The sequence below is a fragment of the Pogonomyrmex barbatus genome, unplaced genomic scaffold, assembly GCF_055798465.1.
Source record: "Pogonomyrmex barbatus isolate J1 unplaced genomic scaffold, ASM5579846v1 scaffold6, whole genome shotgun sequence".
Classification (NCBI taxonomy): Eukaryota; Metazoa; Arthropoda; class Insecta; order Hymenoptera; family Formicidae; genus Pogonomyrmex; species Pogonomyrmex barbatus.
Window position 1 is genome coordinate 7,710,412 of NW_028297160.1, and position 27,671 is coordinate 7,738,082.

Sequence of the window (27,671 nt, forward strand, 5' to 3'; positions counted from 1 at the left end):
TACAGTTGCGGTTGCGGTGCGATTGCGGTTGCGGTTGCGGTGCGATTGCGGTTGCGGCGATGGTGCAATTGTGGTGCGGTTGCAGTTGCAACGCGTTTGCGGCTGTGGTTGCGGATGCGATTGCAGTTGCTGTTGCTGTTGCGGTTGCAGTTGCGTGCGTATACGTTGTCTCTCTTTCTCTCTTTCTCTCTCTCTCTCTCTCTCTCTCTCTCTCTCTCTCTCTCTATCTATCTATTTATCTATCTTCACGCATTTCAAATTTAAATGTAAATCTTAATATGTTAAGAGAAACACATCTAAAACAAAGTTGAAAAATTAAAAAATGGTTGGATATCTTAAATTGTCATTAAATACAAAAATTGTCTCAAAGTTTATTATATTTAGATTATCATATTTATTTCGGATATTATATTTATTAAAAGTTTCTCCTAAAAGAAAAGCTACTATAAAATATAAAAAATATGATTCTAAGTGTACGGCTATGCATTATATTCTTTCTACACTTCTTTCATAAAAAGATCATTAGTCATTTTGTTTATTTTTGATTCAAGGAATATAAAAAATTGTAAAAAATTTTTTGAAGAAACATTACTTTAGAAAAATTATACAAGATATTGAAAAATTAAAACTGCTTAAGAAGCGTTTAGATCAGAAAACTTTTGAATGAACCATTTTATACATATCTTACGTCATATTGTTATATATTGTTTATTGTATTATATTGTCTGTTGTATTATATCGTCTATTATAAAGTGTTTGATGCATGAAATATAATTTAATACGAGCATAACATTCGTGACAACAAAACATATATTTGATTAAAGTTATTTTGATATATTTTCAGAAAGCACAAAAAACAATACGCGCTATGATGCGTAAAAAGGGCTTTAATTGACGCATACGACATTCGCTTAATTAATACATTTTTCTACGTTTCGAGCGAATCGTTTCGATGTGGATCGTACACATCACAAATTGCAAATCGTTTCTTTTTTTCCCTTTTTTACGCTGTCGCTTATATGCGATGTTCCAATAATCACAGGAAATCGCTTGCAAGCACACGTTTGCGTCGCACTGCTGATTTCACACTAATGCAAATTACTAAACGAAATTACTAAAGCTAATGCACGAGTCCAAACGAACGCACTTTCATTGGGAACAAAATGCTTCTCGCATTAATTAGCCAATCATGAGGCACGTTTAGTCGGTACTTTGCAACATCTGCAGGGCATTCCAAATGTATTATAATCACGTTTGTTAAATGATGTTATCGCCAATAGATTATCCGAATAACATATCAGTGGTACCGTTGCGCCTATCGACTTTGTATCAATTTATGCATTCCTAAATGCGCGTTTGCATCGTTATTCGTAGATCCGATTCCGATAGGCATTGTTATCGAGATAATTATTACGACAATTATTGTTTCCATAAAGGACGTTATAATATCACCATAAACATTTTAACACTAGTTGCAGCAATAATCTATGCATGTGTGATCGTGCATGTTTGAAAAAAAATCAATAATGTATTCTTCAATACTTTTCATTTTATTACAATTTATTCTGATATTTGCTGCGATCAATATCAGAATAAATTGTAATAAAATGAAAAGTATTGAAGAATACATTATTGATTTTTTTGTTTTATAATATACTAAAACATTACAAAGCGCGCCATTCGCGCACGCCATATATGGTTTAACATTATAATTTTATATAAAATATTTACATCATATATTATATAATCTCATCACTAAAACTTCACAAGTACTATTAATGACATTAAGATTTAACAGTTATTCTTGTAACACAAAGAGATCAAAGCGAAAGAACAATCAATGCCGCGGCAAAGCATCGAATTAAAATCTTACATGGCCTATTTTACGAATAAAATCTAATATAAAAATAACTCTTAATATATCCACAGTGTATTAAATTTTGTGTGAAATATACAAATTTACAAACATATTGACAAATATCTCCGAAAATGTTTAATATAATTTATTTTATCATATATCAAAACGATATATATATATATATATAATAATGGATTCACTATAATTACGAACAATTATTTTTATAATAATGATCTAATTCAAATATTTTTAACATTGGACATTTTTAAATTCTTATTCTGGCTCTTATTGTAATTTGCATACTATTATTTTGTAATACATATATATATATATATGTATAACAACAGCTGGTTCATTTATTGTAATAATTGTTTAGTGTAATACACACAAGGTATATAAGATATCTATATATCTATCTTTGATAAATCTTTGATAACGAGTCTATTAAACAAAATAGTAAACGCACGATAATAGATTATTTAGAATAGAAGTATTTAAAATATAACGATTACAGCATTTGATGTTGAGTCACCAAAGACATTATAGCGTTTCGTGTCAGTTATGTAGATATTCGTAATATTGTTGAATATTTCGTCTTACACGCTTTGTTAGGGCCTTGAGAATTGTTTACGCGCCGTGGTTAGCGCGTGCGGTGTGTACATACGGCAGGTAGCGCGTGGCGTGTTTATGAACGGCCCATGTGCTATCATTCATTCACCGGCGTTCGTACGGGCAGGTCACGACGCACGTCGCTCCGCATTTTTTTAATTTAGTACTTTAAACGTTGTTATATCTCATGAAATAATATCTTATATAATAATAAATGCTTATTAATTCACATAATTAACGATTCGTAAGCGTACCGAAATTACGATTTATAACAAAATTATATATATATATATATACTTCGTGACTTATTCATAACTTTTTGTAAATAATACCCCTCTAATGGGTACGGCCTTGACGTGGCAGAGGGGCTCAGTATTCTGGGATTACTCAAGTAACACTATTAGTCGGCAAAATACTGACTAGACGTTAGCCACTGTTGGTTCGATGATTTTTTTCTGATCAATTTGTCGATCAATTTGTGCTACTTGAGTACGTATCCCAAAGACGAAGAAGCTACCCGTTGCACGATTATTAGTAACATTAATATTTCCATTAGGTAATATTATTGTTATTAATAATGTATTAACACAACATAGCCACGAGTCGTGAAATGGCTCTTATGTGGCAAAATTGATTAATGCGTTTCACGCGTTTCATTTTGAACCGACATTCCGCCGTCGATTTAATTGTGAATGAACGAATTGCAGCCAGTTCGTCGCGTCGCGCGTTTGTTTCGGGAGTGCCGTGATCGGACTAAAAGACTTTTCCTCATCCTGCGAAGGCTCGTTCGAAAAATCATAGTTCGTCGGACTGTCCGGGAGTCGCACTGTCAAGGGGTGCAGGGGGCACGGGATCTCATTAAGTAGTCCTCACGTAACGAACTTGATATTTTTACGGGCAGTTAAACGCGGAGTGCGGAGTCAAGTATCGCGCGAAAGACTTTTATTGAAAGTTAATCCACGCGCGATTATAATAATTCGCGAGTGTTTTTCGCGAGTGTCCTGTGCTGTGAGGACATCCGACGACCCGACATTTTGAGAGGAGGAGGAGGCCTAGGACAGGCATCGGGCACCGGCGGAGCAACCTTGCGGTAAATATATTTTTCTTCGATATTAAACTCGATATTAAACTAATTGTTTTTTTTCGTTTATTTGCATCATTAAATTTAAATAATTTAAAATTTATAATTCGGGAAAGAAAAACAAGTTAAAATTTAATATGAATTTATTTCTTAAAGATCTATTAAAGATTTTTTTTTAATTATATAATTATTTTAATAAATATCTAATTGAAAAAAAAGTAGATTCGATATGTAAAAATTACTAAACTACTACATTTAAAATATCTATTATTTAGAACGTTATAATTTGCATATTCTATTTGTGTGTTACAGAATCATCGTAGCTACGTTAGATTAACTCCGCTGTTGCGCATCGTGTCGGTGAGTAATACATTTTTTTTTATTGGGGTAACAAATCTATGAAACTTACATTAAATTATTTTTATGTATTTATTATAAAAGTAATTGGATATATCTTTATAGATTCGTTGCCCTAAAATGGATAAACTTATATAGTTTAGGATATATACTTCGTCCTGATATAACATCATTTATTAATATATTATATTATAATAATATGATAAAAAACTAATCCTCGCGGAAAAGTGTCAATAATTAGAGTCTTACACTTCTTTTTATGAATGGATTCTATTTATTATATATTTTGTGTTATAAAAGTTATTATAGTAAAACATATTACTGGCAGATAATTTTGCTGTAAAACGATATTTGATAAAATTGATATATTTCTCATATTATACTTCTTGTAATTTGATCATTCAGATCTCTGTTGTTTTTAATAATATGAAAAAAAGAAATGTTGATTTCGAAGAGATAATTATGATATGAGCAGTATTTTTTTAATGCCTATTATCTTATGAAATTTCGAGATTATCAATATTCTTTTAAATAAAATGACATATTTTCATTAACCTAGTAATATAATAATATAATATTTTAATCTATATCTAATAAATAAATCTAGTAATATAATATTTTAATCTATATCTTATATGGTTAAATTTGTATTTTATGAATTACATTATTATGTTAATGAAAACGTTTCATCCATCATTTAAAAAAATACTGATGATCTCGAAATGATCAGTGATGAATTATAGAAAATCCAGTTTACTACATTAATTTATTCGTTAGATAGTCACAAAAGCTTTCACGTTCACTAATATAATACAATTCTAATTTAATAATAACAATGCATAATATAACACTAATATAACACACAGCTAATTATTTGTTTATCTCATATCAGTTCCTATTCCATATGCATTACTGCGATTAACATTATCTACGAACAACACAAGCAGAGCTGGCTAATGGATATCTATCTAAATAGATTTGCGTTAATTTGTATATGCAAACTATTCTGAAACGATTATTTAGTAAAAATGATCATTTGCTAGTAAATATTTTAAGGATTTATTACATAGATTCGTGGTTCGCGATTGTTTATCTCTTGTACATATTAATAGTCTTGAAACTTGAAGCCCGGCCGCGTATATGCTACTTTAATTTAATTGATATCAAAGTTAGCGCATCTCCTTTCATACAATTTAATTAAACTCTCGTTTAATGAGTATCAATTAAATACTATTGCTATTGATCGCGAAATCTAACGTGATTCTCGCAAATTACAGTTATACGATTGTTTGATTAATTATGTCACGAATATTCAATTAATCGGTTATCATGATTGGGATCTATGTGTTATTATGCATGGAATAGCGCAGAGTTTGGCTATGCAATTATAGCAATAATTGATGGATCTAATCGAGAATCGCATACCTATTAGAACATGGAATAATGGTATCGAATAATTGCTTATTTTGCGAGAGGACTGAATTTTCCGAGTTACCCAAATTATCACACCCTGCAAATCTGCTCTTCTCGCGATAGATGTAATCGGCTTTACAGTTAGATAAGAGTAATATTTTGTAACGCGCTTCGACATTATTCCTATGTTTACGTTATCTAGCCTGTTTTCGACCACAGGACTCCACCTCGTGATTTCGACGATAATTACAGTAAATGGGTGCATTTTGCAGCCAGCATTTGTAGTTCACAGGCTGATTACGTATTGTACAGCGTTGACGAAAGGTGTGCTCTCTGAATTAATTCTCTTCAAATATGTGCGTTAAGCCGCAACATTTGCTTTATAATGAACTAAGAAAGCTATTCTGTCCAGAGACAGCACGTTCATGAAATTGCTACTTGCATATAGTATAATCTAGTAACTAAGGTGACTACTGACTCGGACTATAATTAACTTATTAATATTCGCAAACGCTTAAAAACGTACGATAAATTAACGATAATGCGAGACAAACACAAACAGCTTCGTACAATTGTGATCGCGATGATTTATGAAAGGAAGCGGTCCCGGATCACGAGAGGATCGCAATAACAGCTGTACCTAAGTGGCCCATTACGTGCCGAATTGTACTCACCGGCAAGGATTCAGGCGTGTGGTCCAGCACGTATATGCTGTTCGTGTATCCGTACAGCATCGTGTCCAGATCTGAAACCCAAGGAGAGCGAGCAGAACATTAAATTGGATCTAACCGGTTGCGAGCCGTGCGGCACACTAATGCCGGTAATACCCGCGCGTACTCACACTCGCGGCTTCGTCACCGCAGCATTCTAATTTACGGATGCGGGATGCAGCGTGGCACACAGAGGAGAGCAATTTCCTAACACGGCCACAGGATGAGAGCACGCTCTCAAATTCCCGACGTGTTTCCCTCCTGTGTCCCCCCCCTCCCTCCCCTCCTCTCCTTGCTCTCGTAGCCCAGTGCATTTCCTTCAGGACTTGGCGAGTCGCTCTAACATTATCTTACGACAACATTGCGTTTAACTGAGTTCAATGTTTACGTACATAGAACTTTCTTGTTATTACGTCACGTTGCGTTATGCTACGTTGTATACCTCGACGCACCTTTACGGTTCTTTACGGTTTGATTGTTTGGATATACAAACCCATATTTGTTTTAATGGGGGTAGATACAAATAACTAAAAACATTGATAATTAGTATTATTGTCATATAAACAGTTAACATTTTTAATATCTATAATATAGTTAATTATATTTTTAATGACGAAATTGACGTGATTCACAGACAAAATATTTTTTTATAGAAAAATCATGTCTAAATGTAATTTATTGAAACCGCAATGTTGATTATAAATAATGCTGACGCAATCTATTAAAAGGCGAAACAAATTTTTATTGGCGCTCGTTGGTTTAATGAAAAAAATTCGGTGAAAATAATCGGGTAGAGACAAAAGCATTATAACCATTACGTGTTCACGAAAAATTAAATAGCAAGGCAACAGCAATTACACAATCAGAGAACCACCGGCTTCCGCCGATGCGAAATTTAGTGATTCGATTCGATCATGTGGATCAAAATACCACATAGATACGACCGCAAATTTACAATGTTAATGATTTCCTATATGCGGTTACAACGTATAAGGAACATGTAATGTTATAATTGTGCATATTATTTATAATATAACGCAAATACTAATAAAAACCTTCTACTATAATATAATTAAATTAATTAAAATTATTATGTAAAGTATATAACATTACTTATCATGTTACGTAATATGTGTATATGATGAATAATCAAATAATCGTAAAAAAAAATACTCTCGGTCTGACCAATGAGAACGTTTTCTCCTTCCGTGATTCCTTTATCACTATGCATATCAGTTGCATTTTTCAAAAGGATCGTTGCACGATTTCATAAGCAATATTCTAGAAAGATTGTTGAATGCTCGAACGGTTATATTCATAGTGCAATACCATATCCCATCGACGATTTATGAATCAGTATCTCGACACTGGCGAGCGTAACAGAGCAATTTCTCAAAAATTATTGCGCGATATTCCGCCAACGGACGAGAGGCACTTCGAACATTGATAGCGATTCATTGCGATATGAAAGTTTTCAACCTCCTACCTCATCTACTGCATCGCATTCGTGTTTCGTCCGCAATGCCAAGCGGATATAGCGGAAATCAATCGGATCACAAAACCATCCAACGATGGTCGATTTCCGATGAAAAGCTATAACTCGCTATTTCCGTATCTCTTCGATGAAGGATATGCGGCATTTCACGTTACTTTGATGATTTGATAAAAATTCCAATTTGGGCAATTTAGCATCGCGTTGCTAAAAGGCGCTGGTACCGAACATGCAGGGTCACTTTGAGGCTATTGAATGCTCTAGATCAACAAAATTTGTCTCGACACTTTAAGCTTCAGAACGAATGTATGAGTATAAATTTGACGTAAAAGAGTTTCAAAGAATCAAAATAATTTTTAATTTAATTTAACATAATTTATTTAAGAAGATAAGATAAAGATTTAAATATATGTTATACTGTGAAAAGAAAGATTTGTTGCTAAGGAAAGCAGTACGCTTACAGAATAGTTGATAATAATTTTCATTTTCAACTTGCATTAAACAAAAATATATAATATAAAGAACATATAAAACATATTAATATATGTATTTATATGTATATATATATATATATATATATATATATATATCTCAAAATATACAACATATAACATTATGAATAAAATTATATTTGCAAGTTTGATGCATATTGTAAATTGGTGAATTTTTGAAGATATAAAACTGTAGGAATTTGATGCATATAATGTGTGCAGTAACTCGAAAATGCGTGAATTATGAATTATAAATAAGCATAATTATGATCCAATAATTTCAAAATTCAGTTTCATGAGGATGTTTAATCGCGCGAATATAACACGTGATAACGATTGTTACGCAGCGTATTCATATAGAGAATTAGCATGGAACGGTCGATGATAGATAGATTTATTGTTTTTGATTTACATCTAGATTCAGCTTGCCAATTCTGATCAAAATTGCTTGATTAAAAATCGATCCCTTGTTATGCAAAAATTGATCACTCGCTGCAAAAGTTTTTATTCCAAAATATTATTCAAATGAGCAAGATTATCACAACCAACAGTACCAACAGTATTTATCTATAGAATTATCAATCAGAGAAGAGGAAGTAGATGGATAGTAATAAATATTTATTTTGAATTTAAAAAAACGTTAGAAATTTACAAAAGTTTTAAATTTTATCTATATCTAAGTATTTTATCTAAATATTTAAAAATTCTGAATGCACCATTGTAAATTACAAAGTAGTCGCTAATCTCGATGGCAACAAAGTTAATCTTAAAGCTTGTAAACTTTTTAAGCTTGTAAACTTTTTTAAAGAAAACAAAATAATTGTGGCTTATAAAATCTAAGAAAAAGCGTAAGAGAAAAGCAAAAATCTCTAGCAATTATAAAATGAAAAAGAGTATCTGTTTACCGGCATTAGTAACAAATAAAATTATCTCTAAAGATTTTATTAATTAACATGTTACATAGAGCGTTCGTTCAAATAATTTTATCAATACTGTATATATACAGAAATTATTTAAAATAAATTTACAATAAGTTAATAATATATTTAGTATTGCGGTTTAATAATGCTATTTTCTTCAGATTTTGTTATATATAGCGTTATATATAGCTATGCTAGAATATATAGACCAGACGGAGAGAAACTACAAAAGAGGCGGAAATACAAAGCTGGAATGCATACGTCGGCGTCCCGAATTGCGCCCGTAAACCGCATCGCCGTTGCATACCACAAATATCGAAATTGTTTCACGCCACTGATATATATCTCTCCCATATTCTTCGCGCGGCATGAACTGTAATCGGTTATAACTGCTATGACGCCGGTTATACGATGCGGTTTTCTATACTCCGTTAACTAACGCATAGACCGTGATATTGTATTAAAAGCTTCTGAGGTAACATAAATTATTGCATTTGATTTGTGTTACAAAAGTTTTATCAAATTCATGAAATCGCATACTTTCGTCATTATTTTTGAACGACAAGGAACTATCGATTATTTTTCAGAAAAAGCAAAACTATGTCTCTATCTTCGAAAATCGATCGTTTCTCTCAAAGAAAAATACTGTGAGTGATCGCAATGTACAACTGCAGTCCGCTCGATGCAGCAATGTACCATGAATGCATCAGTTACGTGAGCGCAACATCGAGCCAATCTTGACAAATCTCCTTGTGTTACGTGATAGTCGATAGATGTGCTATGGCCAAAGCCAATTCTCCATTCCGTACATTCCATCACGCGTACGCCCTCGTTTTTGCACGAGAATGTGTCCTATATTTGGAATTTGGCTTTGATCAATTTTTAACACATGAAAATCACGCTCGCGGGAAATATCGTGAACTGCAACAAAACAATCGTCCGATTGCTATGGTAAAACATGACCGTAAAAAATAGAACGAGTCATTCGTGTTTGCGACAGGAATTGAGAATTGACCTATCGAGTTTATTTAAAAAATTCTCTCCGTGCGAGAGATTGTTGAATTCCCGGATTCCTATTGTCACCTCTCGATTTTCCCTTCCAAAAAAGAGAGAAAGAGAAATAAACAATAGTTTGACGATTCGAGAAGATATATTGCAAATAATTGTTTATCAAATAAAAAAATAAAAACTAGATTAAAATAGAAAAAACTCCATTTTAATTTTATTCAATAAAATCCTCCTAAATCACTTTTTTTTAAAAAAAAGTATGCACATATATTATGTCTCATCTAGAATTCACTCTTTTATTCAATGAGGTATAAAGAAATCGAAATGAGCACGCTGTACATCAGACAACGAGAATTTATTGTTAATTACTTTTCCATATCGAACTCTATTGGACCACGAATCCCATTCGTCGTGGATTTATCGCCATTATTTTTACACTCCCTTGTGAATACATGACTAAAATGTATGCAGATATTCGAACATCGCGATATGATATGAAAAATGTAATTTATAGCTACTGATTACTGTGAAATATAAAGCTTTGTCTTTCAAAATAGAAGATAAAAACAAAGCTCTGATCTAATATATATAACAGATTTAAGATAAAATTGAATATTACTCTTTATTTTATATTACTCTTTATTATAATTTTAATAACAAAAATTTGTATAGATCCACAAATACTTAAACAAAATATAATAATATACATGTTTTCAATATCACATTTTTTTGCATATTTTAAATGTATTACAATATGTACTGCTCGTAATAATTTCTTAATTTTAATAACTAATTTTTCTTTTCTTTATATTGAAATATGACCAATTATTTTGATCGCGATGTAAATTCAATTTTAAAAACTTTACGGTTATGGATAACAACGATTAGATATTCCGCAAGACTGATTTAATTCTCTATTCGAACGCTAATTCTACAACTTTGCTGATTTGCGAAATACCATAATTGGTGAAAAACCATAATCAGCGCTATAAATGCAGAAACGATAAATTCAACTATAATCATGATTCGGCTGTTGCATTTTTCTAGTAATAATAATATTACTGATATAATGATTTACGTGTGACAAGACGCAGAGATAATTATTATTGTTACTCGAGATAATTCGGCTCACTAAACTGCATATATACATAATTCTACTCAGATTCTAAAGAAATTAATTGTATTTATAAAAATTATTTGATTATACAAAAGAAAGAGTACTTTTGTTTATGTAAAATACTTATTATATGGCTTGATTAGAATTTAATTTTAATCAATTATTACATTAAAAAAATGCGGCAATAATATTTGCGATGATAATATTCTCCAATCTTTTCCTATTATTTATAATTTTGTCACACTACTATCAAAATTGTGACAATCAAGATCGTTTCATTTCGTCCATTCGCGGAAATTCAGATGCGGTTCGCACTGACAGACCGATCACAAGATCGAAGTTCCACGAAGTCCAGGAAATCGTGCTTGTCAACTGCGCGCACGTCGACGCTCGATGCAATTTCCGTACAATCAAACGGCAAACACGGATTCGTTATACGTTGCTATACCCCGTTGCAGCACCCTTGTAATTCCATATGCAAATTCTATGCTGCAAGCCCGAGCACGCCGTCGTGCCAGAAAATCGAATCAATAATTGTATTAGGAAGGTCGGATGCTACGTTCAATCAAATAACTCACTTTATATATGTCGTAGCCATCATCATATCGAGAGATATAGCGTAACATTTTATAATTCATAAACAATTTTGTTGAGACAAATGATCTTTCGAGTGAAATTAAGCTCCGCTTTATTTTATCGATACAGAGAGTATAATAGATTGCTGGCGAATCCATTAGTCTTTCGAATCTTACTTTGCCATGTAATATCCATTACGCATTCATTCGTAATTCAAATTCACGTTTATCATTCAAACGAATTATTAATGATGATTCCCAACGAAGAGATTTTTATAGAGACGCAAATTCTACAGATAATTCCTTGCAAATTGAAAACGCAAATTTAAAACGCTTTTTCGATAAATGTCGCGAAATGACACACACACACACACACACACACACACACACACACACACACACACACACACACACACACACACACACACACACACACATATATATATATATAGTAAAAAATTGATATATAATTTATCTATTTATATTGATATTTATTTATTCTATTTATATTGATTTATTTATATTATTGATATATATTATTGATATATAATTTATCAAAAATATTATGTTATAATATTTTTGAAAATATGAAAGATAAAATAATAAGATATTTGAGATTGTAATAGATAAATAAGAGTAAGCAATGTAGGAATAGCTGAAGCTTAGGCTTTTCACAAGGCTTTTCTGAGTTTCCGTATCTCTATATAGCCGCATGACCTAGACACCCGCAAAATCTGGTCATCTATCTACGTTAATCAGAATACGAGCCGTTATAAATTATGACATTTGATATGACAACGGATAGGTTAAAGGTCAAATTAGACTGACATTTCCAAATTACGCTGGAACCAAAAGTGCTAAAATCGAAACCTGTATCATTGCACGGAATATTTTAGTGCTTGACGAAAATCACGCTACAGAAATGCATGAAAATGGCTTCTGCAAAAAAGATCGCTGGCGAAGCCATCGTTAAAAGTTAAAATACCAAAAGAAACACAACACGCGAAATTTCCGCACACACGCGCTATAAAATACGATGTACTACAGTCATATGAAAACAGTTGGACGATTTAAACTTTATGGCATACAAGCTGTATGGCAGAGTTTTTTCAGGAAGGTTCTTCAATTTTTTCACACACACACACACACACACACACACACACACACGCGCGCGCGCGCGCGCGCGCGCGTGACACTCTTTAGATTTTGGATTAAGAGAGGCAGATTGCGGCGCTTAGCAATGTTGCAGAATACCGCAAGTGAACAAATATTCCCGCAATGACGAACTTTATTGCACCGAGATGTGCATGGAGTTTTTGCCAGCCAATGCACTTCGCGGAGGGTTGATAAACAGCCGTTGCACGCGACCTGTTACAGACCCATTTTTTGCACCCATTTAAGCTGTCTCGCGCAAACGGCGATGCATAAAATCGCTCAGAGTGTTTATTGGTAAGCACCGGGAATGCTTATAATTTATTTTACTTTCTTCCAGTCATCTGTCATTTGTTCTTCCAAATCCATTTTACGAAAATTTTTCTTTGCGTTAATCACAATGCGAATGATTCTTCTGTTAAATCGATTCAGTTATTAGAAATGAACATTTGTTTTTCATACTTTGTAAATCATTGCATATGAGTTGAAAATTAAATGAAATATGTACAATACGCCGATTCGTATTATTTTTCAATAGGATATATGTATGCACGCGCATAATTCCAGTTTCAAACTTTGTTAAAAATTACACTTTTGTTGCGAGGCTAACATAGCGCGATAACAAGAACCCAATTAGCCTTCCGTTCTCGCTGTATTTACTAGCTACTTAGAAAATTCATGTTATAAAAGTCTGTAGCTTATAAGATATGCTTCTTAAACTTATTTCATAATCGATATTTTCACGTCGGTATTAAACTTCTTGTTGAAATAAATTTTAGTCTTATTCATGAAAAATAACATTACTATAATAAACTGTGGCAACTTTTTTATTTCTTTTAATCTATTTCATGAAAAATATTATTATAAAATTTTAGCAACTTTCTTGTTTTTTTTAATATACAATTCTACTTTTCTTTATCACAGGTTTTCACTAATTAATTTTTATAATAACGCGTGTTTTTCCATTGCGTATATTTTTTTATTTAACTTGTAGACAATTTCACTTATACCATATTATCTTATTGCTCAAATCCTTCAACATTAATAAAATTATTAATATAACAATTACGTTAATGTTAAAATCAATTTCTGCTAGATTTTTAGATTAATATAATAAGATTTCTACTAAAAGGATATTAGAAAATGTGAATCTAGAGAAAAAAAAAAGAAAAGAAAAAATTATTCGCCTAGGCAACATGTAATATACTTAGCGAGGTATATTCATTTCTGACGTGTAGATGATTGAAACGTGAGAGAACGGAAAACCGCCATCCCAATCAATAGCCCGTGATGAAACGGGCAACGGCTATTGGTATAGCATTGATGGCGTATAGACGCTCGGTCGGACCCTATGAATTATTCAATGTTAGCCAAGCGGACCTCGGTGTATTTGTCCCTACCGAGTTGGGCCCTATATCGATCGAGACACTCACTTGGTCTCTCGTTTCTTGACCCAGACCAATAGTAAATGCCACAACTCGTCCTATTGACCCTGAATAAGTCAGCTCGCACGCATAACTTAACGCCCACCGTCGTTACTACCCGCATAATATCGCATAAGGCAAACAAGAATCCGCTTGTTTTACCGGATGTATTGTAAAAGTTTGCCTTGAGAAAGTTTATCATGGCATATTATAATAACGCGTGAAATTATGTAATAACTTTCTCGCCTGTTTACTCGGCAAATATTGCCGACAGCATTATAAATCGTTCAAACATTCCCTGCAACACAAGCTAGTAAATAGTATTGGTATTACAATGAAAATTTCATCAGATATTAAGGTATTTAATCAAGGATGGGAAAAATATTTTAATTAAAATAAAAATGTAATGTTATTGGATAAATTCATTGGATAAATAATAATTAGCAGTAATAATAAAAATGGCAAATTCTATAGAATTCTTTGTACAAAATGTATAGATATGAATCTCTGTTATTAAATAAAATCAAGAAAAGATGTGTAATGTGTATCTTTATATAAATTATCTTAATTAACTTTTAGATTATTACAAGAAAGGCAAATAACAGATTTATTCTCTCTAATAAATTATTAATTAATTAATTAATTAATATAAATGACGCGCACATGCACGCAAATAAGTAAGACACTTGACAACTAAAACTATTTTCGATTAACTCTCAGAATATCGAATAAAGGATGATTGCTTTTATTTGCAAACATTTACGAACACGATACGAATCATGTCCCCCTCGGCGAGCAAGTTTAATTAGATCGAACCGTTCGTTACGGCTGATATCGAATTCTCGATGATATCGGGAAAGGAAAAAATGTCGATAGTAATCGTAGTCGCGATTCGCGCATGTAATTCATTTCGTCAATTATCACCGATAAATTGTGTTCGGAATGCATTATCGGTGCATGGTCGCCTACGCATATAAATATGGAAACGTGCAATATGCATCGCACGAAATACGATGCGCTATGAAATCGATGCGTAATGATTTATTCGCGAGGATGCGTGGCGCTTCGACATGCGTATTATCTGTTTCAAGCTCGCATGAGTATTGAGCTTTCATTCGGCTTTTGTGAATTGTGATTCGTTATTGCTGTCTCTGTGATATCACGAGATTAAATTTTTGATCAAATACTTTGTAATTTAAATAAAAACTCCTTCAAAGTTCTTCAATCGTTAATCATCTCATAGATGGCCATTTAGCAAGTCAATTAAGTTTTGGAACAAGTCATTCAATTTTTTATTATATCTTCGAATATTGTTAAATAACACTGACGTCATATTTCATCGATTATAAACTTTTTCAAAAACATTTCAAACGTTGTTATTAATTCAATCAAAGTCGATTTGGTAGTTTTAGAAACTACCAAAAAAAAATTTTAAATAAAATTTTTTTTTAAATATGCAAAGAGAAGAAGAACATTAATATACGCAAAGTAATTAATGTATTCGGCGCCAGATGGGCTTCTTCTATATTTGAACAATTCCCGTGTAAACTTTTGCTATGTTTTAATCCCATTAGCGACATTTCGCATTCTATGCGGATCGCATTTATCCGAGTTCGTAACGAAACGCTCACATTTACTATGGGCTTCGAGGATCATTATTAATTATACAAGAAAACGGCTCCGCTGTCGGCGTGACAGTTGCCGATCTAGAATTTCATATTAATTAATACAACAGACGGCGCAGGATGCCCTCATGCGCGCTATTATTATTAATTTCAGTATGCGCGACTCGCTCGTCGCAAACTGTTTCCGCATTATAACTTCGTCCAATGTTGAATTCACGAGAGAAGTGTATATTATTTTGTGATGTACTTAAGCTATTATAAACTACTAATAATATACTATGTATTAAAATAAATGGACAATCATTATATTTTTTATAGAATTTATGATATGAATAACCAGAATAAAAATGTCAATTACGTCAAATTTTAAGATGAGCTAAACTATGTAATATCGTTAACGAACTATTGAAAATAATACGGTAGAAATATTTTCACTGCATTTATTATTTGGTTCCATTTTATTTCATTTAAACAACATGAATATAGCATAATATTAATATGTACAAAAAATGTAATAATACGGTATTATTTGTTAATTATGATTGAAACTTACTATTTTATAAATTAATTATTAAATTATTCTAAAAAGAAGCATTTCAAAGAGTAACAATCTTTCTCTATTTTGCATCTTCTGGTCATCCATTCTTCCTCTTATATTGCCAATGTGTCAAGCCGGTCGTGTTATAAATTTTAAGAAGCTTAATTCCGCGTAATTACCAAAGTTTCTAGGTTGCCTCGCGAACACGGGAATAACTGCGGGGCAAAAAGAAAGAACGAGGAAGGAAGAGAAAGAAAGAATGAAGACGAAAAGGACCCTTCGAAACTTTTTAAGACCGAGCTCTTTAAAACATGCCGACAATTTTCGATCGGTCGTTATTTACTTTTACACGATCCCGGCAGCGCGAAGACTCACAAGAGGGTTAGAGGAAGACAAGCGGCCGCTACGAAATCGACGACATTTTGATTTATGAAGTGAAGATGGAAATCCCACACCGGGGACACAGGACCGAGGGTCGCGTCCCTCGGGACTCCCAGACGCCTTTATCCCGTCGCGGCGCCAATTTTTTCGATCTGCATCTCGATCATCATCGTGCACGTCACTCGCTCGTAAGAGAGCACTCGCGAGAGTGCTTCCTCATGAGATTTATGACGTCCCGATGCTGTGGAAAAATGGAGACTGAAAATGCGACGAAAAGAGAATCGATCGTTTCGAGTGGCGCGAGTTTATATTTCGCTGTGTGAGATATGCCATTTTCGTCAAAATTAAGTTATTTGTCTAAATCTATTTTAATTTCATGTGGCAACGAAATAGAAATTTAACAAGAAATTTAAAAATAATAGTTTATTAATTTAATTTGTACTTTATATTATTCAGAATACTGCGGTTTTTGCAATTTGACCATAACAACCTTTTAATTTTAATTGCGACTGTCACGTTTGTTGCAATTTTAATTTTATTAGGTCAAGTTCGCCACAACGTTGACCGCAATTCTTACCGCAGCTATTTCGCTACTGACGAGTGATCGAAGCTCCTCTGGCAAGGACTCTCGTCGTTGGCGGTGCGAGGGGTTGACGCGCTATTTCAGGAAGGCATAGTGATTACGCTTCGGTCGCCAATGAGAGCTTATCTCGGCGGCGGCTTTTAAAGAAGACGCCGCTGTGTACACGTATACCGTTAGTAACCACCGCCAACGGTCTTTTCATCCCCTTGACCCACCCGTGGGCTAAACTTACGCCAGGCTCGGTAAGTTATTACATCGTGAAAATAAGGGGAAAATTGGAAAGCGGTTTAACCGTGAAAACGGTGTCAATTACGGTGTCGATGATATCGCTCCGGGGAGGGAAATGGCGTTTCGCGGTCTGTACCCCCGCGTCAGGGAATGCTTTTAACGGCACCGACACAAAGGACGGATGCGTTTACGACAGAAAATTTCTCGGCGATAATTTTCTAACGATGCTGCCGGGTAAAATTGTAATTATCAGGCAGAGAAGGAGATAAGAGAAGAAATTAATTTATTGTGTTCTGGGGCGAGAACGACGGAATGCAATCTGATGAGACGTAACGAGGGAGTAATTCGTCATACCTTAGTTGGCGGAAATTTGTAACATTGCCTTTCAGAGGTGAGTGATAGCCGTCGTGGTGTGATGATAAAGTTTGAGAGATGGACGTGAATAGACGATGGAGGGTTTGTGCTTATCAAGCTAGTGCCGGAAAATTTCTGACTTTGCAATCTCGTTTCTTAAATGGCTTTTCTTGCTTAAATACGGACGTGTGTCCGTGTATGTGTGTGCTTCCCTGTACAAAATTATTACAATATCCCTAACTCCCATCTTTAAATTTAGTTAAGTTATAGACTAACAAGAAAATTATTTTATAATTTCATTCGTTATTTCTCATTTTAATGTAATCACGTTGCTACGATCACGCAATTAATCCTGACATATTTCATTAAATTATCGAAAAGTGAATAATATAATTTCTCTACTTTGGATACACGAATATTATTGATAAAGTTCTCAATTTGCCAAATTTTATTGTACTTTATGTAATCACGACGATTATCAACAATGTACAATGGCGTCAAGCCGTAGCCATCTATTTCAGAGCCCGTAAAGCCATAACGGAGCGTGTTTACGCGGACTAATAAATTTCGGGAGTTACCGAAACTCCTTTCGAACTTTATGATAAAGCGTCGGTGTCACCTACCGGTGGGTGTACATGGAGTTCTTGCTGCCTCTACGAGGTCTTCGCGACTTCCGGGCGGCGCCTCCAGCATTGTCGCGCTGCCGGAAAATTTCTTTACGCACAGCAGGCTTAACGCTAAAAAAATACAAATAATATATATAAATAATATATATCAAATATTATTATTTAAATATCATTAATATATAATTAATATATTATTATATATATGATTTTTAATTTTAAATTAATCAAATCTAATTATATTGTAAACAAGTGCAATGAACAAACATTTACTTTTTGTTGTAAGTCAGTGCAATATGAAAAAAAAAGTATTAAGTGCATCTGTTTATATTAACAATTTGTATTTATTTTTTCTTGTACAAGATAATTTTGTAATTAAATTTAAACAGATATATAATACTTTTTATTATATAATTCATAGTTTGTTATCTTATAAAATTGCAAAGTACGATCAGTTAAATTAAAATGACTTTGAATTAGGAATATTAATTGCGAAAAGAGTAAGTGAACTTCCAAGAAAAAATTCCTGATTAAATGACTTCGTCGGTATAATAGCAATATAATTAGGGCACAGAGATTGCTTAGCATTTTCAAGCGATGTAGTCCACTTGACATTCGATAGCACTTTCCTAGGAAATTGGAGATGCCACTATACATATTTATAGGCAGAATCCTTTGGGAATTTGGCAAGCTATCGGAGTAATACTCTAACTATCTCGGGATAAAAAGATCAAAAATGCCTGACTTGACTCATGCTCATGGGAGCATTAATGCTATTCAGTGTGCGCATATTCAACAGTTAAATTTCTTTTTAATATTTAAAAAGCGTATTTTTCATTTATTCAGTCAAGAATACAACTCAACTATTTTATGAAAAATATTTTGTGAAAAGAATCGATGAATCATAAACATTTTTAGTACATAACAATATGTTCCCGATATAATGCTTTTAATCTTAATTAATTCTATAATCATATAATATTAAAATATTTTTATGCATATGATATTAAAAACAATGACTATGTCATTAAATAAAATATCGCTATTTATAATATATATTTTTTTAATAGATATATTTCTGATTTTTTTAATTTACTTATATTTTTTTACGCTTACTAGATAATTAAATATTTTACATTTTTTTTGTAAAAAAGTACAATTATATAAAGTTCTTCTGAAAATATTTCTTTTATCAATATAAAGCTTTAAAAATTATTCAAATCGGAATTTGCAGAAGTTTTTAGCAAGAGATATTCGTTGAAATATTTTTATCTGTTGAAACAAAAGTTTGAAAGAAGTGAAATTTATTAAAACTTGGAAATTAAAGTTTCGATGAACGGAATTATCGCCGCTCTTCTCATTCTTCATCCGTCATCTGGCTCATGTGATACATATGTGAAATTCAAATGCTTATATATATCGCAAGAATTCAGATCACACAAAATTTTATTTATTAGAGCCCATTTATGTTCATGCACTGCACTTTTCCTGCACTTTTTTGCATGTAATGGTCCCCCGATCGAAAATGCAATTCTTCCATTAAAAACTCAAATATAGTGCACGTTATTTGAAACTAGGTCAAAACGAGAATTGAGAAAGCATTATGGCAACCTAGCGGCACGATTTATAGAATGATACAATATAATATTGTTAAATATTACTAATATTAGACAGAATGATCTGTTTTCATCAAAAATGAAAACTATGTGGGGCTAGATGGGAAAAACTAGATGGGGGCAATATGAAAAAAACTATGTGGGGGCTAGATGGGAAAAATACTTAATATTTTATATTTATAATTTTCCATTATTGTGAAACTCTGACAAATAACAACGTATGAAGAATATTTGCTTTGCGAGATAAATGTATGATTATATGCAATTTGGACGAAAAATAACCAGAAATAAACGCGAATATACAATTGCACATTGTTGTGTTATGCGTTGTGTTATATCTCACAGATGCTAGATTGACTTGTAACTTTATTAGTTCAAAATATAACATTTTAAATAAAAGCACAGCCAAGCGTGTTTTATCAACTCACCCCGCTTTACGTCTCGCCACGTGTTCGTGATTTCGCCGAATCTGCCCAGCCCGTTTGGTGTCCGTCCATATATTCCTTTCACATCGTTCAGATGTTCGGTTTTTCTCGATCCTGCAACACAATAACAATTTTATTATTAATGTATGTCCTAATATTATATTTCCTGCAATATTGTCCGTGAAATATTTGAAATAAAAGCTTATTATAGATTCAAAAGAAGAATATTTCCCCTCAAATGCGTAAAACATGAATTATACAATTGAACAATGCATAAATGGTAAAACAAAAACTATTCGAACAGTTAAACGCGGTATGAAAAGTTTTTTTTTTTACATACGAATTGACGCCAATGATCAAACGAAAAGTCACTGACCAACGAATTGTCGTAACGCCAGGGGCATTTCATGCGTGAAACTTCGCGGATGAATGCGTCACGAAATAATACATTTGCGGCGGGGTGCGTGACGGCCATTCTTGGTGAGAGTGACTTTTTCCACATGTCGAAACTCCATTTTGTTCCGCGAGATCTACGGAGATTACATTCATGTCCGCATGGCAACTAAACGCGACGCAATTTGACGTGTTGCACATGCAACAAATGCATAATGCGACCGACCTGCATATGCATGAAGTCACGAAACGCATATGTACACGTATTGCGATGTGCGCGCTGTAGAATACAAGAGGATAAACACGAGCGACGGGTAAACAACCGCGCGCCACAAAACGCCAGAATCGCTTTGGAACATTAGAACATTGTAACTTAAGTTTTATTGCAACCACTGCGGTAACGGGAATAGTAAAATAAAGTCCGCCAATGCCGCAATGGTACTTATTTCCGTCTCATAGATTCTCTTCATTATACTTCACAATAAATATACATTTAACGCGAAGAAATATTAAGTGTAGACAGCGTATAATACTTTTATTTGATGCAAAAAAGTTATAATTTATCGCGCAGTACTGTTGAATTTAACAAATACATAATAAAAAATAACGGACTCTCAATATTCATAAAACAAAAAATTAATAAAGGGCACTGAGAATATAACATGGTAATTACATTCATATTTTCCTCCATCCAATCATATATTTATTCTTCAATTATATTCCATTTGTTAAATTTAATTTAATTTTGTCTATTACTCAGATTAACTTTTAGTCAGGTTTAGTCAGGTTTCTTTACGCCGCTGATAATCATGACTTCAAATAATATCCTCATAAATCGATTTAATTGCTCTTACACTCTGCATAATTATTTCATCATTCTGTGATGCGCAGCAAATGAGCGTGACTTTTACATTGAACATTCTTGTGGCGCTAATAAAATGTGGCCGACAGCCGAAAGTACCTTTTACGATTGTCAGACGCAAGTTAACGCACGCGGGAATAACGCGTCGGTGGGCGAAATTGCTCGTAAATTCTACAGTCCGGGAATCTTTTATCTCTTAATGTGATTTCCCCGTGCCGTTCCTTACCTACTAACTTACGTTACGAGATAAGGGATGCTGCCTACTCGCTTCTTAATCTTCGCTTTTTCACTTCGCTTTTCAGTACGCCCGCCCTATGGTCGATTGCTTTAAGTGCGTATTTCTCTCTCGACGCGAATACAATTTGTTCTCATATCGCTTTCACTATTTCTATAACAAAAAAAAAGTATAACAGCACATTATATATTTATACATATTTTTAAAATTATTATGATAGAGAAAAACAAATCCTTGTTTTCCAATATAAAATATCTTACTATGAAAAACTTGAAAATGCCAATAACCGATGATAACTGGATTATTGATTGGTCGAAAGTATTATATATACTATACACCGTGATATTGAAAAAAATTGCATTCACTTCTGCGAGAGAAATGTATTTTTCCTAAATGACTATTGGTGCGCAATGCTTGGCTTTGCGAGTGTTATCTTTTATACTGGTCTTTCTTTTTTTGTTATTAAATAATTGTTATTGCTATAAAAAAAATTCGTTGTTCGTTAACAAATAGACTGTAATATGGGATAAATAAATTTAAAAACTTCGAAAAAAATATGATCAGAGAACTTCGTTTGTTTGTTTGTTGTTTTACGTTACGTCGGTTTTTATTTTTACGATATGACAATAATTTTATAAAACGCCAAATATTCAGAAGATTAATATTTAATAAAAACTAAATGTGAAAATATGCATATACTAGTGTTGTAGAAGTATACTATTAATATTTACTGTTATGTCATATGCGAACATCATTCATATATGAACGACACTTCTTGTTTCTTGTGAAAGCACTCTATCATTTAAATATGGATGACATAAAATTTTCGTGAAAAGCTTCGTCGTTCAATAATATTTTATAAAGAGAAAGAAGAAATAAATTATGAAAGAAAACATATTTGAAAATTTTTTATAAAACTGAGAGAGAATATTCATATATGGATAGCATGGTAGCATTGAATTAAAGATGATTTATTAATATTGATGATTTATTAAGAATTAATAAATAATTTTCATATAAAATATGAGCATCTCTCTCTCTCTCTCTCTCTCTCTCTCTCTCTCTCTCTCTCTCTCTGTCCTAAAAATATACGTCTCCGCTAAATCATTCCGTGACGTAACTACGTGTATGATTTCCCATTGGTACTAAGTATAAACGGATATGACAGGTAGGCCAAAGAGACGTTCAAAGAGAATGTAGATATTAATATCTAAATTCCCGTTACATTTCCAACTCCTGCAGAAGCAATTTCAAATGCCAATAATGATGAGAGATATAATAATAGAGAGAAGAGAAATTAAAACGAAAATAGAAACTAAAATAGAAATTAATACGAAGTAAGAAAAGTAAAGCAAATTGCGGAAAATTATTAGACGCATTTAGTACTAATAAAAAGTACTTAGATTTTGTTCCGTATTATATTGGTACGTTTTAACGCAGGTGGAGGAAGATGTAAGACACTGTAAAGAAGCTAATAAAGATGTTACAGAGTCTTCGATAAGCGGAAATTGGCACGAAGGAAATCGATTGATATTGCAGAGGAAGGAGAAGAAAAATGCTAGCCAAGTTGCATCGCGGTAGAAACTACACTCTTCCGTCATGTTACTCCTTTCTCTTGGAAACGTTTTGTTTTGATGCATCTCTTTCTATCTGGTGTATCGAATCGACGCATTTATCTGAACTTTGCAAGGTACGCATATCCCTGAAAAGTGCGGTACAAAAAAAAGGAGGAGCTCGTGACCGGGATTACCGACAAGAATATAAAGCAGCCGATGCAGCAGAACAGTCATAACCATCCGTTTCTTTACCAATCATTTTTCTTCTTCGTCTACTATCAACGCATTAGAATCGCATAAGAAATGCAATAAGAAATTTGCGTGACGATCAATAGCCTTGGCGGATTTCCAAAACGCAAATGCAAATTAAACAACGTGAAAGAGATAGATGTTAGCCATGACATACGTATGCCGAACAAAAAAGGTTCTTTGGTCGGTTCTTGTGTAAAGGAAACAAATTTATTGGTATTAAAATTAAATGTACTAAAAAAAGATAACCTACAGATAATAGCAAGTAATTTATACAGATAATTAGACTTGCACTTTGCTTGTTTTTAGCGTTTTAAAATAAACAACACAATTAATGAAGAGAATATTGTCATACAAAAAATAAATATATAATTATACTTAACTATAATTAATATTGTAATTAATTAATATCAATTGGAAAAAAGAGTAAGAGTTTTTAAAAAGTAAAAAATATTATATCAAATGACATGAGCTGTCAAATGATATCAATTGATAATAATTTAAATAAATCTAAATTTTTAATGTCAATCAAAATTTTATCTCATAATTATTATATAAATACTTTTGTAAGTTAAAAATATATTTCTTTTATATCTTATTCTATCGAATATCATTATTTAGTCTCTGATAACAATAGTATAATTAAAAAATAAAAATAATTTGCTCAATTAATATTTGTCATTTTTAAATTCTACAATTTCAACAAATAAAAAGATATTTAAAGATAAAATACTTTTCCGTAATGTTCTTTACCGAGTAAGAGAGGTAATGAACCGTTTGATAAGTATCGCAGCCCTTAAGGGATACTTAAAGTATCACTCAAAGGTAATTTCACAAAGGAAGGACACCCTTGACGCTGCTAGTATACATAATGCATCTTGGAAAGTAATTAATCATAGATCCTTGAATTTGTCTATTGAGGACAACTAACAGAATCCTTGGGAAATTGAACTGCAGCTCAACACTTCAAGAAACAAACATGTCAAAAAAGAACGATTATTCAAATTTTAAGATTTTATAATTTAAAATAAAGAGAAATTATTAAATAAAATTAAGTTAAAATTATGTTTTATTTCGTAACATCTCGTATTTTAATCTTAATAAAAAATTTTTTTCAAAATTGTTATAATTATTTTAAGTTTTTAAAAATTACATTAAAGTGATTAACATATGATGCAAAATATAACAACTCTTTAAAAATTCATCAATACTTTAGAATTGTAATAATTAACGAGAACTTTACAATGATGTTTAACGCTGCTTCATAAGAGCAAGTAAATTTTACACATTACAGAACATTTATATTATATCACTTTATCTTACTCTTATTCTTATATTATTCTTTCCTGCAAGAATTTTTTTTCTTAATCCTCATATATCCTTCCACCAAATTAGTTGTAATTTAGGAAACAGGACGCTCTTTTGTCTGACATTTCGTTTACGCGTCATTAACCGGGCTAGTAGTCAATGTGTTATATAAGTCCGACAATCACGTAACACACATGATATGTTTACATTTAAAAGCTACAAGCAGTTAAAGATAATAAATCGATCACTACATATCCTTTTAATATATTAAAAATTATTTTTATTAAGAATTATTAGATCATTGTAGAAAAATTTTAAGCATCAGAATATAACATCTAAAAAATTATAAAAACAATGCAGTAATAAAAGTAAAGTAAATTTATATAAGGATAATCTGACATGAAGAATTTATGCCGTTCCATCCACAAGCAAGAGACGATATTAGATTTCGTGATAAATGTTGCCAGAAATTATACGCTAAACGCAATTCAAATTCATTACACAGCCTTGCACTTAGCTGGAAATGCTGTAATTTGCATATTTCTCTCTGTAAGATCGTTTCATCACTGAATACGTCACACAGTTAGTTGAGTACAGGACAACGTCACAGTTGAAATTTACATTTTATTGCATTAGTAAGCATCACGTGATGTCAAATTATTTTATGTTTAAAAGTTTAAATTTTAATTTTTCTATTATTTTTTAGTATTAAATATTTTAATTTTTATTTAGTTAAATAGTACAGAAGTTTATTATTATGCATTACAACGTGACATTTTTTGCACTAAAATTTAATTCGACCAAAAGAAACGCGATCCTGCAGTTGAAACAGACCACAGCAAAATTACCATAGCCAAGCAAACTTGGCGGAAAGTTTCGAGTAGAAAGCAATAACCCGACCGTTCTGCGAGGACATTGCGACGCCTCCGCAAATGTATTCATTTGGAGTCCACGCGGCGATGTTCCCCTTTTTAAAGATTCACTTAATTAACCGCGAGGACAAAGGACGAGAAAACCTAATAAGCCATGTTGTTAAAGTTCCCTATTTTTTTTTTACAAAAATTCAAAATTAATTACTTTTTTAAACATATACAATTGATAACCTCTAAAATTCGTAAATTGTTTTTGTACACATTAAATATAAAATAATTTTCAATGATAGTTAAGAAACAGTTATTATTTCATCTTAATTATTATCGATTGTTGCCATTTGTATTTGTGATTTTATTTGTTAACTAATAGACTAATAACTGACGATATATGAGAAGAACGACATATATGAGTTTTACACACCAATTATGTCTTATGATTCTTTTAAATTATCCCGATAACTCTCTTTGCTGATGTCCAAAAGTCTCGAGGGGTTCTTACACGTAACCGAGTTCCGACTGAAGAAACTGTGCATTGAGAAGTAGCAGATAATGAAATTGATACGTTTCAGATCGATTTCCGCACCCACGTTGCTCAATTACATCTCTCTTTTTAAGCCTTATCATCTTTATTTGTCAAATGGCAGAATTGAGAAGTTGGCCTAAAAACATGACAAAATATGTAATAATGTGACAGTTATAGAATAATTAAAAGATATTTTATTTACAACATCCGTCTCAAAGAGATATTATTTTCGAGTAATATGATCGGAAATGTCGTTAATATGATTTTAGAAATATCAGAATAAGTGAAAATATTGTTGCACAAATTTAAAAGTATAAAAATATCTTTATTATAATTTGATAATACTTCGCAAATATCAATTTATTGTAATAATTAAACAAAGTTGCTCATCTATTTAAGGAAACTTTCGATCACACTTTCCAAGTTATAGGTGATAGTTGACGCGATGTTTAAAATACAATTCGATTGTGTAACTTCGTGTGTAAAATTTAAAGGGTCTCACTCAACACTGATATATATATATATATATATATATATATATATACATATATATATATATATATATATATATGTATATATATATATAGGAATGTCTCGCAGAAATGTCGAGGATATTGGATGCGCCCATTCTAAAACAAGATCTCTCCCGTTATAGATTCAATACACTTCTATCTTACTATGAGACTAGATCTTACTATGTCGGCAATTGTCCGGTCTCGATAAATATTTAATACGATTATAATGATATTTAATACAATAAAAATAATTAATCGTCCCAAGAAGATTGTGATCGTGCTAATATACATTTTAAACAATTTTAAATAAAATATCCTACCTTATATTTAAATATAATATCCTACCAAATCTATTTTAAATAATTAAGATATAATAAATTCTTTACAAAGAAAAAAGAATTTTTTCTTTGTTAGTATTAAAAATTATTAAAAGACTTGTAAATTAACTTGATCTTCAATTAAATATGATATGTTAAATTAAAAAAAGATGTAAAAAAGATAGATCAATGTAATTAATTGTGTAAAAGCAAATGTTTCGCGAAATCTTCTTAGCGGCTAAGACATTTCCTGCATCTTTG

At 32.1% G+C, this 27,671-nt stretch overlaps 1 protein-coding gene across 5 annotated transcripts in view; it reads right to left on the reverse strand.

Annotated features, from left to right (window-relative positions):
• The window catches only part of LOC105422842 (uncharacterized), a 113,118-nt gene that overhangs the window by 11,167 nt on the left and 74,280 nt on the right, over positions 1-27,671 (reverse strand). For 2 of the 5 annotated variants that reach the window (XM_011632380.2, XM_089082312.1), the window contains 3 exons: positions 20,584-20,694; positions 18,540-18,653; positions 5,993-6,063 (listed from right to left, as the gene is read on the reverse strand). In XM_011632380.2, the coding sequence (XP_011630682.1) occupies positions 5,993-6,063; positions 18,540-18,609 (141 nt within the window). In that variant the 5' untranslated portion in view covers positions 18,610-18,653; positions 20,584-20,694. Of the gene's footprint in view, positions 1-5,992; positions 6,064-18,539; positions 18,654-20,583; positions 20,695-22,061; positions 22,224-27,671 lie in introns of all 5 variants that reach the window. The other 3 variants (XM_089082310.1, XM_089082309.1, XM_089082311.1) reach the window with 3 other exon arrangements.